A 19,770-nucleotide genomic window follows, 5' to 3' on the forward strand; every position below is an offset into this window, starting at 1 on the left:
TTATGCAACGTCGCTTATTTCTTTCAAATATTAATTTTTCAAAAAACCGACGTTTTTCGCACATGTTGGTTTCTAAGAAGCCACGCGATTAATGGACTAAATATCGATGTTATTGTAGATTAGGAGGCTCATATTAGCTGGTTTTCAACTGCAAAATAATGGCACCATTATTCTTTTATTGTTGGATCACTATATTTCATAGAAATGTCAGAACTAAATTCGTGTGTATTTTCCTGTATGACATCATAGAGAAGGTATTTTCATAATTGACTCAAATAGCGATTATTTGACTCACATAGCTGGTGACATACTATCGTTTAAAACTTCAAACTAATGATTCAGTAACCTTTTTATATTATTATGCAAAGGGTCGTTTCGCTAACGACCAGTTCGCTTACCATACTCACGCTTAAAGACAACGAGAAATATTCAGTGTTTTCACTCTCTAGTGTAGTAATACTTATGTTGGAGTCTTGTACACTTTATTGCAATACATTGCAGTTGATATTTGTCCCACGCTATTTGTCCTACGCTCGTGTTATGTTGAATAATTTCTTCACTATTTATCACCGACCTTGAAATTTACCATCTTTATTATTTACTACACAAAGCTTGTTGTTTACTTTTTTTATTCTAAAGGATTATGACATTTAACTGTATGGAAGCATATTAAATCGAATACATACTCTAAAAAATTCATTTTCGTTAATTACGAGCTCAAGTCTTTAAAACTACAGTTATATATGATCAAATAATTTAATGAATTTCAGCTACAAAAGGAACAAATATCAGTGATTTGTCAGCACCAGATGGAACAAGTTTTTAATACGTTTTTTAAATTAATAAGCGAAAAAAAATTGATCACTGGTCCAATTTTGCCACTTGTACACTCCTTAATGTTGTTCTAGATTTTTTTTATGCGTTTTCAGTCTACCGTTTCAAACCAAATCGCGTGACCTAGCTTTTTCACTTGTTATCATCGTCATCAAAAAAATTGAATTTATGTTTCTAACAGGACACTTTTCGACGCATTTATAGATTGTCCTCCGGCAACTCTGAAGAAGCTGATAAGATAATGGTGGATTTCTGGAACAACATGCCATTTTCTAGAATTAAATCTTTTAATCATGACTTGATACTTTGGGCCGCTTCAACTTGAAATAGGAAGTTCACTTTCATCTATCGATCTTACGAATGTTTTCCGTGTCATAAAAGGTCATGCTATAAGCAATTATTCTGATTCACCTTGTGTGCTGGCTAATCCTCTTACAAAAAGAAACAATTAAATGACTCAACTTTCTTTTTGAGTATATTATTCATACTACTGACCGGAAAGTTCTAGATTGTCGTCAAACTAAATATCCGCTCTTCTATCACTGTGAAAAGTGCTAAAAATTCTGTTTTTTAAAAAATAGGTTTTCGTTGCAAACACCAAACATTGTACACCTTTAATCTATAGAAATGGTAGCAAAGCGTCAATAACAAGAATATGTACGTCTTCTTTAGTAAGCTCACAATTCATTACGCCTGGAATCATTTTTAAAATGCCCGGATACATCTAAGTCTTTATTTACATTACCACACTTAAAAAGTATCCAAAAAATACCTTTAGAGTTTAAAGACAAATATTGTTTGCGTGCACGGTAAACCAAAACATTTTATAAACTACATGATTTAGCTTCTTTAATGTTAAAAATAATCCTTGCAGTGTGACACTCGGGGTATTTCAAGATTAGTACATACATTAATTATTTTAGCATGTAACATTAAAGTTATTAGTATTTTCCGCTAGGTCAGGCCGAAATGTATTGATTTAATTGATAAAAACACTATGAATCATATTACACTTGTAGATATAATGGAAGCAACATGCACACAAATGACTGGTTTGGTACTTTTAAGACCTCAATCCAGAACTTGTTTACGCTATAAATGTACTCATGAATTTGTTTTTTGGTGCAAGTTTTCACTCAAGAACAAAACACTAATAAAATTTGATGCCGTAAAAACATCACAAAGCTTCATAAGATTTTTTAGAAAAGACGCTATTTTGCACTTACAATAGAACTGCCCCAGACAAAAGAAAGCTTTTCTTCGATTTATTTCCACTTAAGGCAAATAATGATATAAATTGTGACAAATGCAAGGTTACGTCAACTTTTGAGTTCAAGTACTCTTTTTAAAAAAAATAGTAGCTATTTCTAAACATGACTCCAGTTAAGATTTCTATAATTAGACATGGAAGTACTTAACGATGCTTTCCCATTTAATATTATTTTCAGTTTTAGTCAGAAATGGAAGAAATGATTCGGAGGTTAATGCACTCCAAATAAGATTTCAACAAAACAAATTTATCATTGCACATTTCCTGAGGGAGCCTATTTTAATAACATGTAAGCTACGAGCGGGTGACAAGCTGAAGTTTTGCTTCTGGACGTTTTTTGATTAATTGCCAAAGTCATGACCTTTTCGGCATCTTGAGCTGCAGGGTAAGGTCACATTGTATTAAGCGATTCCCCGAATCAATTTTTATTATTATGTTTTTACAGACGATTGTTTTTGTATAAATTATATCTCGAACTCAAGTGAAGGGAACTGAGAAATGAAATTTATGCAATATGTTGGCAGAATCGAACGACACAATAAGTTTTTTCTCAGTGTTCTTAATTCTTAAGGAAAATGATCATTTAAGGATTTGAAAAAGAAGAAACCATGCACTACAATAGTACCAACTTTTGCAATTTTGATTCACATTTAAAATATCGTACTTCTCACATACTTAGCCTTAAGATTTTGTTTGATTAATGTCAATAATCTGTTATCGGACACGCAAGTGTATTGAAGCACGATAAAGTCGACACACGGGAATTTCACCAATATCATACATGCTTTCTAATTTCATAAATAATATGAGTCCACACACATTTTTAACAAGCCAAATTAAGATTTTGCTTTTTTCGTGAAAAGAAATGCTGCGATGCATTATCAAAGTTTCTGCGTGGGTCTTTGAAATACAGCTAAAGTTTGATAACACTAAAATAATTACGTCAGTTTCAGAAAAGAATTGGCGTTCAATGAAGTACGTCAGCCTGCCCACGTACTCACATCTTACAACAACAACCCTTATTCTAGATCTCTAATGAAAACGAAAGGTAATAGTACGAAAAACCTTGATTGAATTTAATAGGCACATCACAAATATTTTTAAAATTAAATTTTTAAGTTTATTTTCTACGACGGGTCAAATTTAATATCGAAAAAAGATTAATTTTTATTCGTGGATATGCTCCCGATTTTAATTACACTTTGGTTTTGAATTTGAACGGCCTTCCTTTGTATTTTTTTCATGTTCTATAAGCTAAAGAAAAGCAATCTGTAGGCTATTTTATGCATTCTGGCAAATAACAAAAATATTTATGAATGTTTTCCTAAAAACATTGCATTGAATTTAAAATTATCATTATTCATGATAAACAACCTAAACATAAAAACACAAAAAATCCCCCCACATATACTGAAAATATTTCAAAATAAAACACTCAATGCGCTATTTTTTGACCACACTGATGGCAAAACCTTTTAGGGAAAAACGATATACATATCAAATGAAGACATTGCCTAGACGTGTAATATAAAGTGCTCATAGGCATTGTTGATGTCCATTATTTCTTGGCTTCAGGGGCAAAGCACTGGGAGATAAAAAGTGGGCGCCTTCACCAGAAGACCTTGAGCTTCACCCCAGAAAGTTCCAGTACAACAGAGAAGCAGCAACGTAACAAACTCGCCGTCGGAGCAAAACGGAATCAGAAGACACCGGTTATGATTGCACTTTCTTAAAGGTAACTAAAGCAAAAACAATATGTGAAACATTGGGTTTTTCGTAGCCTCACTTATGTTAAAGAAATCTTGTTATTTCTACGATTCCTACATGTCGATAAAATTGGTGATCTCTACGTCCTTGAAGAAACTAATTTCTCTTTCTCTTCTCTTTCTTCATCTTCTCTTTCTTTTTAAGATTCGATTATCACCTTTTATTACGAGCGCTAACGTAACATAACCATAAAATATTTATTAAAAACGAGCAGATATGTTTTCTGAACATTATGGGCCAAGATCTCGCGGAAATTGGCCTGAGCATGATTTTCTTTTCCACTCTCACTCTCAAACATGTTCAGTTTGGACCGTTACATTTTTTAGGCTAAGTAGCGTATCTTTTGCGCTTTTAATTTTTTAGACTTTCTATTTGGAGCACTTTCAAATAATTTCCTAAAAGGTGGTGTTACCTAAAAACCACAAACAGAAACCGAAAAACGCTAGGGTGTTTTTGCTAAAGCAAGTTTCTATTAATAAATGATGATTGCTTGATTATATTTAGGATTTTGTAGACGAGAAGTATTACAACAATACCGTGTTTATCGAACTCGAACAATGGGAATAGAAAACATTTTTCCCAACATAACAAACAAAGCACGTGGTATATGCGAAAATTGCTATAGTGTTATTTTTTGGAGGAATATAAATTTATGTATTTTTTACAACCCACAGCATGACTTGAAAAAAAGACGTACAATACGGTGTCTAGAAAAATTTAAGCTAGAAAAAGCTGAACAATACCTTTTATTTTGGGAAATATTTTGGGAAAAAATCAACAGGCCTTAAACTTTAAAAAAAAAAACATTTCAATCGTCTTAGAATTGGCTTCATTCTGGGCAAATGGAAAAGTACCACAAATTATAATTGGTGATAATTGCATTCAAAATTGCCACTGAACTCTTTTCCTGACAAGTTCCCTAAACACCTAAGGCGGCATTTTCTCAAATGTCTTTTTCTAAGACAATTTCCACCAAGTATTGAAAACTAATTAAAGAGGGGTGTGCTTACAAGAACTACCTACTAGAATTCCAACCAAACAGCTGTCTCATTCTCGATACTTTAATAGCGTAAATGAATGTTAATGACTGAGGGGGAGACTCTCTGAAAAAATAAATTGTCATTTATATTTTAATGAATTGTTATTTTGGACCATCACAGTAAGTTTTAAAGCTTTCTTATTAAATTGAAAAATGTAAACAAAAGAAAACGCAAAACATTGTTTTCTTTTTCTTGGCTTTTTTATTTTCTTTTCATAATATGGTTTCTTCTTCGATAGGAGTAGTTCTACTTTGTATGATTATTTCTGCAATTATGAAGAACTATTTTCCACAATCCACATCCTTTAGAGTTTCACATCTAATTTGAACTTTGATTCTAAAAAAACTGTAAATTATCAAACGTCAAAAATCTATGACAATTGAATGCGTGAAGCGGGTCTCTTCGCTTAATAATCTTTATATTCTGCAAATAGTATTTAATGGCTCCTACTATTAAGACAAACAGTCGACAAATTGATAAATAAAATAGAAATTACATGTCGTTAGCGTGCAAAAGGAAAGAATATCGAGAAGTTTTGAAGTCAACAGCCAATCAGCGGCGATAAAATTTTAAAACGTGATAAATTGAACAGCCTTGGGGTTGTTGACACAAACTTACTCTTTATAGTTTGTTGAACATTTGCACGATTTCCAAAAAACTGAAAGAAGAAACAATTTTGACTTCAAAACTCAAGCACTTGGGTTAGAATGGCCCAACTGAAGGGAAGTTCATCTACGAAGCTCAAGAAAGAAAGAATCAGGCAATATATTCCCATGTGAATGGACTGACTTGGGAACGAGAATCTTCTTAGAGGGCACAGTATTTACTGACCTTAGAGAAAACTACTTAAGTCTCGGTTTCGTCATTAGAGCACTCTTGTCAACACATTAATAGGTATTGCCATTACGAAGATGCGTGCACTGGGGTCTTGACATCAGTGATACGATCAGCTAAAACCGTTTATTTTAAGTATTTAGGAGACAAGCAAATTGGAATTCGTCTCCAATTCCACAATATTATTGAGATATATTTAAAAATACATCTGAGAGGATAAAAATCATAGACTCTGCTTCAAAAGAGTGACATGACCCATCAAAATGTTTTCCGATGGAAATAGAACTGGAATTCAATTATCAGTGTGATTAAGGCAAGCTTTGTACGGATGAGGCGCTAAGCGGAAAACAAAAGCGCGCAAAATGAAAACCAATTAAAACTTAAGAAAGCTGCTATTCCATCCATTAAAACCATTATGGCTCGGTCCCTCTTGCTTCATGAATTTCAAATCACGGATACTAACTGATCACTTTGGAAATGACAAATGTAAATCCCCTTTTGTGTGGAAAAGGCGCCAAGCGGAAAACAAAAGCGCGGAAAATGGACACCAATTAAATCTTAAGAAAGATTCTTTTTCATCCATTAAAATCACTATGGTTCTGTACCTATTGCCTCATGAATTTCAAATCACAGCCCTGAACTGATCGCTTTGGAAATGACAAATGTAAATCTTCTTTTGTAGTCGGCACTGTGATGATGTCTTGGAAGAATTATCAGTTTATAAACAATGAGCACTTAATAGTTATAGGTAATAGTAGTTTGAAATAACGCTGGCGCACCTGCCATTCTTACTTATGCAACTAATATTAGATCAGCGTGGTATGATTATAAAACCTATTTCGTTCAGTGTCGAGCTCTGCAGTGCGTCTCGACTCGTACTGACTAGCAAATCGCCAAGAAGATAAAATCAAGTGAACAATTTATAACTCGACCGAGGTTAGTACTTTTGTTTTATTTGTAGTATCTTAATTTGCGTTTCACTCTGTCGATTAAGTTGGAAGGCGTTGAAAGACCTTGCTGAAATGAGAATATCGCTGAAACCTTTTTTCAAGAGCATTGGAGCATCTCACTTGTATTGTTCATTTTTCTGTGTCGAAAAAACTAAATTCACTCTATCTTTACAATTCTAATCAAATGTTCAATAATCAATTTTTATAGACGACTCCCAAGAAGGCCTGTCGTCAATTTCGAGCACTTGATGCATTGGCAACGCAAGATCTTTTACCCATTCTATCGAGAATAAATTTATTTCTACATTTTCCGAAGTGCCTAGCTGCACGTCTGATTCACAAAAATTAATTTTTTAATGGATTATTCCTTTCAGTATATATTCTGTTGAAATAAACAGAAAAAAAAATTAAAAACATAATTCGAGGAAATGAGGAAATATAACTAGTGAATTGGCAAAATTTCGTTTTTTTTTTCCTTGCTTGACAGGCTTTTGTCAAGAGAAAAATAAAGGAAAATATTTATATATAAGAGCCCTCGAATATCTTTGGCAATACGTTCGCAGTTACAGAAAACGATAGAGTGACCAGCAAGCATTTATTTATTTACAACAAAGAAAACGCAATATTTTTTCATAATATTGAGCCTTAAGGAGTAAAAGTCAACTGGATATACTCATTATGAATTTTTTCCTCCAATCTAAAGGTGACAGTTGTGGATAATTGCTGATTCATTTCGAGCCGAAAATTTAAAAAGTGACACTTTTCAATACCTCTCAGCTGTTAACAACCTGCACGACCCTGTCTGTTATTTCACACGGCCAGGCAAAATAAACACAATATGAGACCCATAACTAAAATCCTCCATCTGCTTTAATAAGAATATTTGTTCTTAGATTTTCCACCCAGCAAATCAGCTAAACTACGAGGCTAATGTGTTTAATTAATTGTGTAAAAAAAACCATACAGTTCGAAAAGAGCAAGTAAGCTCTAATATTTACAATATTGAATTCAGGGCGAAAGAGCTACAAACGAATGTCCTCATATACCGTTAATAATTAATGCCTGACAGTTACTTTAAAATAATAGTCAGCTACATAATATAAAAATGAACACAATACAAATTTTTATTTTATTTTGTTTCATTGTATTTTGCCTTATTTTATTTTAAAAAGGATTAATCTGTTATAGGAACATATCTATAGCATTGCTTCGTTTAAAATATAACCGTTCTTGAATTTTTTTTAAAAAAAAACGCTGCATAGTTAATGATTTTTTTCTTTGCTCCTTTGCAGTGTTAGCCTTGTTTAATATCTTAATGACACCTGATTAACTTGCGGATAAAAATATAGAAGAGGACTTATATTCTTTAAGGGTTGCGGAGGTTTCTTGACATGAACTTTAAAAAGCTGTTGTCAAGTAATAATTAAACATATTGTTATGTTCAAGATATATTCCATGACTCTCCATTGACAATGCCATGGAAACAAAAGACCTTAGTAGCCGGCGCAAGCGATGAAAACACAAAACTGCGCAATCGTTTCGTTTCCCACGGTCTTCCCATGGATTCCCACGGAATCTCATCACACCCATTGAGCGACCTCCATTTTCAAAATAAGAGCTACGTGAATGACCTGGGGCCTTTCAAGGTGGGGGATAAAAGGTTACTGTTATCTTAAGCTAAGGCTTTTCCTGCAGGTATTAAAGGCTTATTTTACATTTATCTCAATTCTAAACCTAAGCCTGCTCAACTGGATAACACGGAAGTCTTCGCTTTGCCTTTTCAAAACAGGGCTTTCCCAGTGGGGATAAAACGTTAATTTTATCTTAAGCTAATGCTTTTCCTGCAAGTACCAAAGGCTTATTTTACATTTATCTCAATTCAAAACCTAGGCCTGCTCAACTGGTTCACACGTTACTTTTTCAAAACAGGGCTTAACCAGTGGGGAAGTATTTTATTGAAGTAATGAAGTTGCTTTGACATTCCATGTTTTTCCAGTTAATCCGTCCACACGATGTTTTTTGTTTACGAAGTATCTAACGCTAGCGAGTTTATTGCGTCGTTCTGCTCACCGTCTCGTCAAAAATTATTCGCATGTAATATCAATTTTACTTTAAAAAAATTCACTTCACTTACAAAATTGGTTACAATTTCAGACGTCAGTTTAGCCTATACCGGCATCGTCATGAATATAAAGGTAAAATAAAATGCGCTAGCAAGGAATATTACCCGACCTTTTGAAGTAATAGTGATATAGTTAATGTGCATGTATCTCATTTTTTAAATTCATCCGCCTCTTGCCGGTTTGGAGTATTAAGTCCAGATAAATTTTTTATCATATCAGATGAAAAATTATAAGGTCTCTACAGTAAGACTTCTCGAAAATAATTTTTTTCGCAGAAAGCGGTAACGATCTAAATAATCAGTACAGGAGCCCATTTCCGATTTGCCTTAAGCAAGTACTTGTACAAATCCTCTCAAATGAAAATGCGTTTGATTTGCATGAAAATGGACATGTGTCTAAAGCTGTTTTTCTAAAAAAAAAAGGGGGCTGTGCACTAGAAATTGCGTTAAAATTGAGGCAAAAGAAATTTCGAAATTGTCCAAAGCAGTAAGGTTTCCAAAGTTCCTTGGCCGGGACGAAATACTGTCAGACTAGCCACGATTCGTGATTTTGACAAGTAACTGTCAAATTTGATTGACGTATGTTCCTGTCAAGTAGTAGCAGATTGTTGAGTGCCGCTGGAGGCATCATTAATGAATTTTTTTTAGCTTCGATCACATAGCAGAAACATCTTTCGGTACTTCAATTATTGCTATTTTAACGATATTATAAAATACAACGCAGTGAGATATCAGTAGTTTATGGCATGAAACAGAAAACCTAAAATATTCGTGAATCTTTCAGCCTAAAATTTCAAATGAAACACCTGATGTGATTCAGGTCAGAATTAAAAATCTGAATCCTGATCTAAATTGCAACCTAAACTTAAAAATGTAGATTTTGGATCCCTGCCTTGCTTATGATGTTACTGGCCTCGACTTTGCACACCGTTCTGGAAAACATTCATCCTTGTGCTTAGAACATTACAAAAGCATGTTAATCATACATAGCCTTATGTTAGAGTGATTTTATTTAACCCACTCGTCAAAGTCACATTTTAAAATTACAATTTCGTTACCGGAAAAATGCTTTAAAAATCACTTAAAATTACGTTGTTGCATCTAACTTCATTTTCCCTTTTTTAAGAAAACATCGAGTGGAAACTGAATTAATAAATTCTTGGTGACGATTTTTGTCAAAGGTTGTCAAGCTATCACACTGAATGTAAATCTACAGTAAGAAATATAGGTATGGTTTTACGGTTGCTTTCTCCTTAGTCAAAATAATGCTTTTCGCAATCGTGAGAAAATGTTTCCAAATCAAATCAAATAAATTGTCAAACTTTGTTTAATTGCCTTGTCATAGAAAATTAAAGTTTATCTATTTAAATAAACGTGATCACGTTTACTTCTTATAGAAAATTAACACAAATGAAAGGAAAAAATAGTTCAAATATGAGAAGTTAACGAAAATCAGAATATAATATTTCCTTATTAAGGAATAAACGCAAATGTCATTAATAAAACACTTTTGTGACGACAACAAAAACGATATAAGCTACCTCGAAACATTCTGTGTTGTAAGGACGACAAGGAACTTGAATTCTGAAAAAGATCGATTTAGAGATTAAAATATGCCAAACAGGAAACAGGGATAGCTGAGGTAAAGTTTTGAATTTTGTATATATAAACTTCACGACAAGATACAGAATTTTGGGTTAAAATAAGAAAAATATGTGTTACTGAGATAAATGATTCACCATTGAGCTGTTTTAGAAATTTTGCCCCTCTAACCAATTTAGGGTTCTGAGTGAGCTGCTGGCAAAAAGTAAAGGAAGTTTACAGGGGTGCAAATTGCTGTCACATCAAATTTATTTTTCACAGACATGCATGTTAATGTTAGGTGCAGTACTTTTGCTCTGTTATGACAAAAACTGGGTTGGTCATAATAGTCGTTAATTATTCCGGACATTTTGCAAATCACCTTTGCGCTAGCAAAATTTTTGAGATAAAAAGCAAAGCAGTTTTTTTGCTAAGTAGAATAAAACATGTCTTGCCAATACCTCGATATCATTTCATAGCACTTGATATTTTAGTTTGAATGGAACTTAGCCTGGTCCTCACTGCCTTGAAGGCACAACGTGCAACTAAAAACACAACGTGGAATTCAAATTTCTAAAGCACCTCAATGATGAATCTTTGTATGGGGAGGTCATCTCACGATTTGTTGAAAAAAACATAACTACGAGTTTACTGTTATCTAACAAGCCATCGACAGCCGACAGCTTAAACTGCAGAAAGACGCCCATGTTAATTTGGAAATAATGTATTTTTGAAAATCAGAAAATGGCTAACGACACAACGTGCGCTATCGAGTTATGGATGCATCCGAAAGGTGATAAGCAAGAAAAAAGTGAAACGCCTCGAGCGACTCTAGCTTCTTTCATCAGCGTCCACCCATGGGCAAATATTAAACGCTAAATTACCCAACGTTCTTTGAGTTTACTGATATCTGGTCTTCCCAGCTTCGCCTACACAGTCGTAAACAAATCATTTTTATAACTAAAAGCGGGGTGTTTAAAGCGGCTCTGTCGCGGATTTTACAGATTTTTGAACTGCCAAATTTGTATTTCTGTCGTAGGAAATTAACGTAAAAATTATGGACCATTTAAATTAAAAATTGCTATATTAAAGCAATGAAACAGTTAACATTTGACTGTGGATCACTAGGATGGAAATGGATTGTAACTGAAAAATTAAGGCTTAACGTTTCAAAGTTGTTTCCGCGTGTCATCAAAAAATCAATATTTATGGCGGAAGTTTGATTATTATCTACAAATTAAGGCTGTTTATTTCATCAGATGTTTTAAAGATAATGTATTTCATGGGTTAAGTTGCCAACCACTAATTTCAAAACAGTTTAGACCAAAAATCTGCAAAATTCTTATGACGTGTACAAAAATCTGACAACGCAGTATTGTGGAACAAGTTCTATGTATAAGGTAAACGACGGTCATTTACTGGAAAGCACATCGGTCGCACGCATAAAAAATTGCTATCCTTTACAAACAAAACATATTGCAAAACTGAGAGCATGCTTAAGCTTCAAAATCAAATACGGAAACGTTCTTGCTTCTTGTTTGGGGGGCTTTTTTAAGCCTATTTTTATTTTCAAAAATTAAAATCATTTCTGAACTTTTCTACTATATCGCGTGTCTTACATAAAGCGTAAAATATGATGTGAAATCTAAAATTTAATGACAAAATTTAATTTTAAAATTTGTCTGTATGCACTATTTTACCAAATCTACTGGCGCCGGCCCACCAGGATCATCAATTTTTACAATGGTTTGAATACAGACGCACGGCATGAAATGGAGCCAAATGAACCAAAATAACACTGTAAATTCTATTTTCTAGAAAATCGGTGTCTCGATTGATTTACGACCACTCGCGGTTTGTCAGTCAGTTTTTACGACAGCGTGGGTGAGACAGGAAGAAAAAAGAACGTTTTACTGCGTTTCTTCCTGCTCAATTTCCACTCTTACTCTCTCCCTCCATTTTCTCCGCCTGGTTAAAGAGATACTGTATAATTGTCAATCGCAGAAGAAAGGTAAATGTTTCCGGTTTAATATCCCGTTACGAGATTATAAATACCTTGCCATATTGCCAAGTGAACAAAATAACAAGGTGCTAAATACAATGGTTTCATGTAAAATCAGTCAATTTGGTAATTTTTACGAATGGTTATCGTAAAATACAATGTACCAAGCAAGAGATTTATCTTGTTAAATTTGACTGATATAACTGCCGAAGAAAACAAGTAATCTCGTTTTGAAGTTTTTTACACATTTATTTGCAAAACCTTACCCGAGTCCTCGTAAAAACTTAAAAAACTTACAAGCTTTCGAGAACAGCTGCATCTTCCTGTTTTGATCAGTAAATCTTTTGCTTGATATCGTAAGTAGATTTTACTGAACTAAGTTTTATTTGACATGAATATATGAAATTCATATATTTGTACTGCGGATATACATTTTAAGCAAATGAAAGATCATCGCAGTAATGTACTCAACTTAAGCAGTTGAGAAAAGTAAGCCTGAAAAAATTCAGCCTGAATTTTTTTTTTCAGGCTTGCTTTTCTCAACTGCTTAATGATCTTTCATTTTCTTAAGTTTTATTTGTTTCAGTTATTATCGTCAGCAAATTCCAGGCTTTTACTATGGATGCACACTGTAATTCCAGGGCATGTTTGCATCGAAGGCAATGTAATGGAAAATCTTGTTAGGGCGATCGTGTGCTGTTGAATTAGACATAATGAATATTCCAAATGTTAAAAACAGACATCTTTAATCTCTCACAGTGAACATGTTGTCATATTCTCATGTAATTACCAGAAGATTTAGTGGCTCAATCCAATATCGGATACAGTATATTATATTGGAGTTATAAATGATCGTCGCAGTGAATTTCCAATTACAGCAATTGGAATATAGAAGCCTGAAAAAAATTTAGGGCTTCAACGGGATTCGAACCCGTGACCTCCGCGATACCGGTGCGATGTTCTACCACGAAAGAAATTTGCAGCATAGAGCTGGCAAGGAACTTTAGAAGAGCTGCAAGATGAATCATATTGGTTTTTTCATTTCTACGTAGTGTCAGCCTTGCAGTTCTTGTCTCAATACTGGGCTGTCCGCGCGGTAAAAATTGGCAATTGGCCGTTCCGAAATTGCGCAGGGAACTGGGGCGAGTTTAAAATTTCAAGTAATCGATAATCTGAAACGCCACATGAAAGATCATGGTGACTTGGTCGTTTGACCAATTTTGATGCTTTAGGATGAACAGAAACGAAGTCATGGACCTTAAAACATGGTTCAAATTCCATATAAACGTCTCTAATTGTAAGCCAGCGTCCCCCAAAACCATATAAACTCTTAAAACTTTTATCCGTTTTGTAACAGCTGTAAAATCCTGCCAAAAACCCATTATTTGAAAGATACTGAGATGAAAATATTCCCCCCTGATTATTCGAATATTTATTTACGAATATTCATTGATCAGTTAGCCGAATTTAGAGTCGATATTCATCATCAATCATCATTTTTTGTGAGTGTCCTGCATTCAGTAAGGAGATTAGATTTCTCGCCATTTCTACTGCCTTTGCAAAGCTTTTATTGCGATGCATTATCCAATAATGAATTTCATGCAATTGGCAGGGGAAATTTGGAGAGAGCTCTTTAAACTTTAGTTGCTTTCGGCTACGCCACAAGCAATCCTTCCCGCCTGAATCTGTAATAGAATATATGAATATGAGCAAAGCCGCATTAATAATTCTGTGTCTTTACAGATACTTCAATATTATGCCATTAACTTGGTTTTTCATTGGGAGATTGTTGGTTTGAATAAGACGTGCAGATAAAAAAACTGACAGTGCTGTATTAACAGTAAAACAAATGGAAATAAAACTATTCAAATTTTTGTGAAACATTATCTTTAAAAGATCGTGTTTTGTCTATAGCGAGGAAGCCCGTTTTAAAGTGATAAAAAATATCAACCGTTACCTTGACTTTAACCTAATGAAAGCTTCCATTTCCACAATTAGATAAGACGCAATCGACTAATTCAACTTGCTACTAACTGAGCTTTTATCTCAAACTGTTCAAAGTCTAGATCTTTCTTTGTGCGTTTCAAGGGACAATTTTTCTTACTTCAAAAAGCACGGTTAATGCTGTTTTGAGTCTTGCCGGGCAGGCAGAAAATCCTGTTGCCACGCATTAAAATTTAAAGTCTCACGCTGAGTTAAGAGAATAGATTCAGCCACATTCTGACGCGATTCTGGCGTGAAATGCCCAAAGCCGGAAAATTAATATGATCAAAGTCCTTTTCTCTTTGTGAAAACCAACAAAGGGAATATATAATACGGAGAACAAGATCTATGCTAAGAACTACAAGGTTATCGTTCGTAATGTTAGGGCAAAGCCAGAAAATGAAGGAGATGAAAGTGCTTCCCTCTTTGTGAAAACTAACAAACGGGATTTTATTCTGCCCGCAGTCAGCTAGATCTATGCGAACATCAAATGTACAAGGTAAACATACATACTGTGTTCCAAAAGCGTTTGTTGAATTTGGAGTAAATTTTTAACAAAGGGCTAGTTTTCACAATTCAGATTAGTTGAGTTTACCGCTCTATAGAGATGAACGACGGAAGCGAGAATCGTCCGAAGTTTGTGCTATAAGATAAACATATACCTTGATAATTCTCTTATCGTTTTGGCACGGTTTTCTTGTGTGCTCTGAAAGTTTTTTTCTCGCAGTAGGTGTAAGCAAGCTTTAGCGTTTTGGCAGCCATCTTTAACCAAACTGCAAGCGAGATACGTATGTCGCATGTTGAAACGTGTATGTTCAATTGTTTACTATCGCGAAAAAGCAGTTTGTCCGGGGCCGATAAAACTCGAGATGGTTTGTAAAATGTCCGACTGTTTCTGAAGTCTTACGAATTGAAGCTTGATAAATGAAGATTTGGCTCCTTAGTGGAGTTTTAGCTGGAATGCCTCGTCAAAGAGACATGTTTTATCATCATCATCATCATCATCATTTATTTGCCACTTCAGAATTACAAATACAAATTTTACAACCCGAGTTGAGTTAAACTTCTCTAATATATTCAGCCTACATGATTGGCCCGATTTATACTAGATACGGATGATCCGTCTGGACGAACAAGACGAATTATGAAGATAGTTGGTCTGGACGGATGATCCGTCTGTTTGCCCGTATTTATACACAGACGAATTATCGCACGAACTAAAAAATGCTCGCCTAATTAAAATGCAAGTTCGTCCAGACGGATCATCCGTCTCTAGAATAGGTTCGAATTAGTAGATTCTCTTCATCGTTTTGGATGCCCGTAGTGGGAGGCGCGGTGGCCTAGCTCGCCTCCGAGTCGAACGGCCCGGGTTCGAGGCCTGGCCGGGGCGCTGCGTTGTGTTCTTGGGCAAGACACTTTACTATCACAGTGCCTCTCTCCACCCAGGTGTATAAATGGGTACCGGCGAATTTACTGCTGGGGGGTAACCCTGCGATGGACTAGCATCCCATCCGGGGGGGAGTAGCAATACTCCTAGTCGCTTAATGCTACGGAAACCGGGATAAGCTCCGGCCTGTATGGGCCACTAGGCTCGAAGCAGACTTTACCTTTTAGTACTATAAACAAAAAAAAAAAACTAAAAAAATGTTGTCAACAGTGTCATTTTGTGTTAATTACACAAAATGACACTGTTGACAACATTGTTTTAGTTTTTTTTGTTTAAAGTACTAATTTGAAAGTGTCACGCATCTACTGGGAATTTTTTAACCCGCATTTGTCATTTTACCTTTTAGTCACTGTGTTAGGGTTTGTATTTTGGTATTTTGCCAACAACTTTATCTCATGGAAAGAAATAACGGTATACTTCAGTGTCTATGTAATTATGGTATACCGTAACAGCTCTAAAACAACTAGTTCATTCGCGCTTGTTGGATCAAGATGATAACGCTATGAGCCTTGTGGGTTATTTTTACCCACGTTTCCGCAATGGAATAATTGTTTATTTTACTCACGTATTTGCATTAAATTAAAAGTCAACAAAAATTGCGTAGTACAAATTAACAATACTTGCAACAGCATTTGCATACGTTTGCTTAATTAAATAATATTTATTGCGGTGTTTGTTGACTCCATATGCACGCAAGTATTTTTCATTTTCAAGAGAAAAACTAAATTCCGTGGACAATTTTACTAATTTATTGCTGAAAGTGTAATGGATTTTTTTTCAAATTTATTTCTCTAATGTTTTTTTGCTTAATTAAAAATTTTAACATTCTTTCTGAATCTGCATGTTTGACGGCGGTAAATGTTCGGATAACTTTAAAGCCACGTTGTCACTTAAGACTAATATGGCCGACAGTCGGTGCTATTCTTCAACTAATCCTATCTTATACGACGGAAAATAGGCGGCTATTCCAAAGAAAATCAAGCAAATTTTACACCAAAAACCGAAACAAATTCGGACAACATTTCTGTCGTACTGAAAAAAATAATTGAAGACAAATTTTATTACACCCCACAGAAAACGAACCGAACCTTTTCTAGTTGATAAAATTCTCACAGTTTTCGTTTGTCATAAAAGGACTCAGTTTACTTTGTGTCACCATGAGGTTATATTAAAGTTATTTCCATGCAATTAGATAATTTACAACTACAGCTTCTTACTGGACCGCAAGGGAATTGGGTCTTTACATGTATGTGTGATGCGAAATTATCGAAAATTAAGTGCCACTAAATACACTAAGAACCTCATTTAATAACTTTATGTTCATATTGTTGATCCAGACTTTTCCTTTTATGCAGGTAATTTCGATAAACGATTCAGACAACATTGAGAAGCTGCTTACATCTTTGCGAGGAGGCAGAAAAAGCGTAGAGATTAAAGTAAGAAAGAAGGAAGAAATGTTACTGTCATAAGAAATCCGTGGAATTTGACTGCGATTGACGAAGCACTATTGCAGTTAAAAGTCGTCGAGAGTTAATCTTTGTAGCTGCTACCTTCTCAAGCAAAGAATAAACCTAGAGGCAAGGTCAAGGCAAAAGGCGAAAGAGGCAATACATCATTTCCTGACAGCCGGACGGAAGTGGTGTTCATTTTCCAAAAGTAAATCAGCAATTAAAGTCTTCAAATTTGTTTACAGATTACAGCTCGTCATGGCATCGCCAACGGCCACCGCCGAGAAGGTTCAAGAAATGAACACCACAAACACATCGAGACCCGAACTAAACCAGAATGGCTCAGCGCATGGTGATCTAAACGATCCATTGAACATTCTTTCATTCAGTTTTCTGCTTCTTATCATGTGTATGACCTTGTTTGGAAATTTTCTGGTCATTCTGGCTTTCAAGAGAAACTCGAAGATTCGCACGGTCACTAATTACTTCGTTGTGTCTTTGGCAGTGGCTGACATCTTAGTAGCAATGGTGTCCATGCCGATTTGGGCAGCTTATCTCATGTCAGGAGTTGTACTTGAACAAGCTCTTCTTAAAGTCTGGACATTCATGGATATTCTCTGCGGAGTGGCCTCCATTATAAACTTAACTGCGATTAGCATAGAGAGATACTTCTGCATCACTTACCCGCTCAATTATCACACCACAATGACGTCACGTAAGGCAATAACTACCATATTCATCATTTGGATCTTTTCGATCATTATGTCGTCGCTTAAGATAATCCTATGGAAGTTGCCTCCGCCGAAATACGAGCTGATGGTGACCATTACCTGTTTCTTCGTGCCGCTAATCATCATGTGCACATCATACAGGTATATTTTCAAGACTGCGCGTTTCCAAGCGCGTCAAATTGCGCTCATGATTAACGGCAACGTCAAAAACTTTCTTCTAGCGTCGGAGATGCGCGCCGCAAAAACATTAGGTGTTGTGATGGGCGCATTTGTCATTAGTTGGGGACCATTCTTCATTATAAACATAGTGTACGGATTTTGCCCTCTATGCGTTACGCCAGAGTCCGTTGTGGTGGCAAAATGGATGCACTACACAAACTCTGTTTTCAACCCCATCGTTTACGCTTGCATGAACAAGGAGTTCAGGAAAGCATTCTGCATCATCTTGTTCGGACGTAAACGTTGCTGTCGCATGAAAGGAAGGGCTGAAACATCCACAGATCAGACAGAACTCAGTCTGGGAAATCACATTTGAAAAGCAACGTTGATTTGTTGACTTTGCGACTCTTAACCAAAACTTCACATTGACATTGCTTATGAATTCGAATTTTACAGCGCAAAATAAACATATATTTCGCCAGCCATTAGTATAAGAAAAACTAATTAAAGTCACTATGGTTAGTTAAGCTTTGCTAATTATTTTTCCGCTGATGAATACTGAAAGGAAAACCAGCAGTAAATATGGGACTTGATGCTAACTACGATTTAAAATGCTAACTACGATTAGCTTGGTTCGTGAAAACAAAATGATTCATTTTCTGGTAGGCTGAAACCCATTGCAAGTTTAAATTTTTGGTCTTTGTCAGTTGATATAGTGATGATTTTAGTCACATAAATTCTGAGCAACAATTAATGAGTTACTGCAAGTGTTTGTGTCCATGCCGCTTAGTACATTGTATAGGTATACAGTGCTTCCCGTGCCAGAACACCCAGCCTGATCCCCTACCCCCCTCAGTATTTTACTACCTATACCATGCGTGTGATCAGTCAAGTTTTCATGCATTGCTCTCTTGGAAAGAGTCCCCATGCTGGCATGGAAATATACAAAATGTTATTAAGACGAAAGTAACAAGTAACATAGTAGAGAAGAGGTATTTACGTCAGGTTTTTATTTTCAATCTGCGCAAAATGATTATTTATAAAACAAGTTGCATTTATGTATTATACTAAGGATATGTGAACATATATATCAATGCTTCAGATGAGCTTTTTAAATCGTAAATTGTTTGTCCAGATTTACTGTACATCTATGTTATTTAATGTTATATCTTTTCAATCGAAAGTGAAGCAAGTCATACCCATAACAATTGTAGTCACTGTTAGTGATGGTATTGTTAGTGTAACATAAACATTATGTAGGTTTGGTAAATTAAACATCTAAATATGTGATATTGAATCAATTATCTTACAACTACTAGTCTTGTCCGGGTGCCCGGTCAAATTGTTTGGTCCGATTAACCTGATAGAGCGGTCTGGGTTCGAGCTTTAGATGACGTCATTGTGATGTGTTGTGTACTGGGGGTGAACCTGCAATGGACTAGCATCTGATCTGCAGAGGGGGGGGGGAGGGAGCGAGTAGATAAACTCCTAGTTGCTTTATGCTAAGGAAACTGAAACGTATCTAACTTTCGCGGCTACATTCCAGACTTAATCCGGTTAACGCTTCTATCCTCTTCTGTCGTCGGGTCATTCGTTCTACGC

General features: G+C 35.2%; 1 protein-coding gene across 4 annotated transcripts in view; it reads left to right on the forward strand.

The window, feature by feature from the left end:
• Positions 1–19,458, forward strand: part of LOC144642601 (octopamine receptor beta-2R-like) — a 26,652-nt gene extending 7,194 nt beyond the window's left edge. For all 4 annotated transcript variants that reach the window (XM_078501604.1, XM_078501606.1, XM_078501605.1 and 1 more), the window contains 2 exons: positions 3,680–3,839; positions 17,186–19,458. In XM_078501604.1, the coding sequence (XP_078357730.1) occupies positions 17,537–18,544 (1,008 nt within the window). In that variant the 5' untranslated portion in view covers positions 3,680–3,839; positions 17,186–17,536 and the 3' untranslated portion in view covers positions 18,545–19,458. The remainder of the gene's footprint in view (positions 1–3,679; positions 3,840–17,185) is intronic.
• Positions 19,459–19,770: the final 312 nt, after the last annotated feature.

This window comes from Oculina patagonica, chromosome 2 (genome assembly GCF_052425735.1).
Source record: "Oculina patagonica isolate OP01 chromosome 2, crgOcupat, whole genome shotgun sequence".
NCBI lineage: Eukaryota > Metazoa > Cnidaria > Anthozoa > Scleractinia > Oculinidae > Oculina > Oculina patagonica.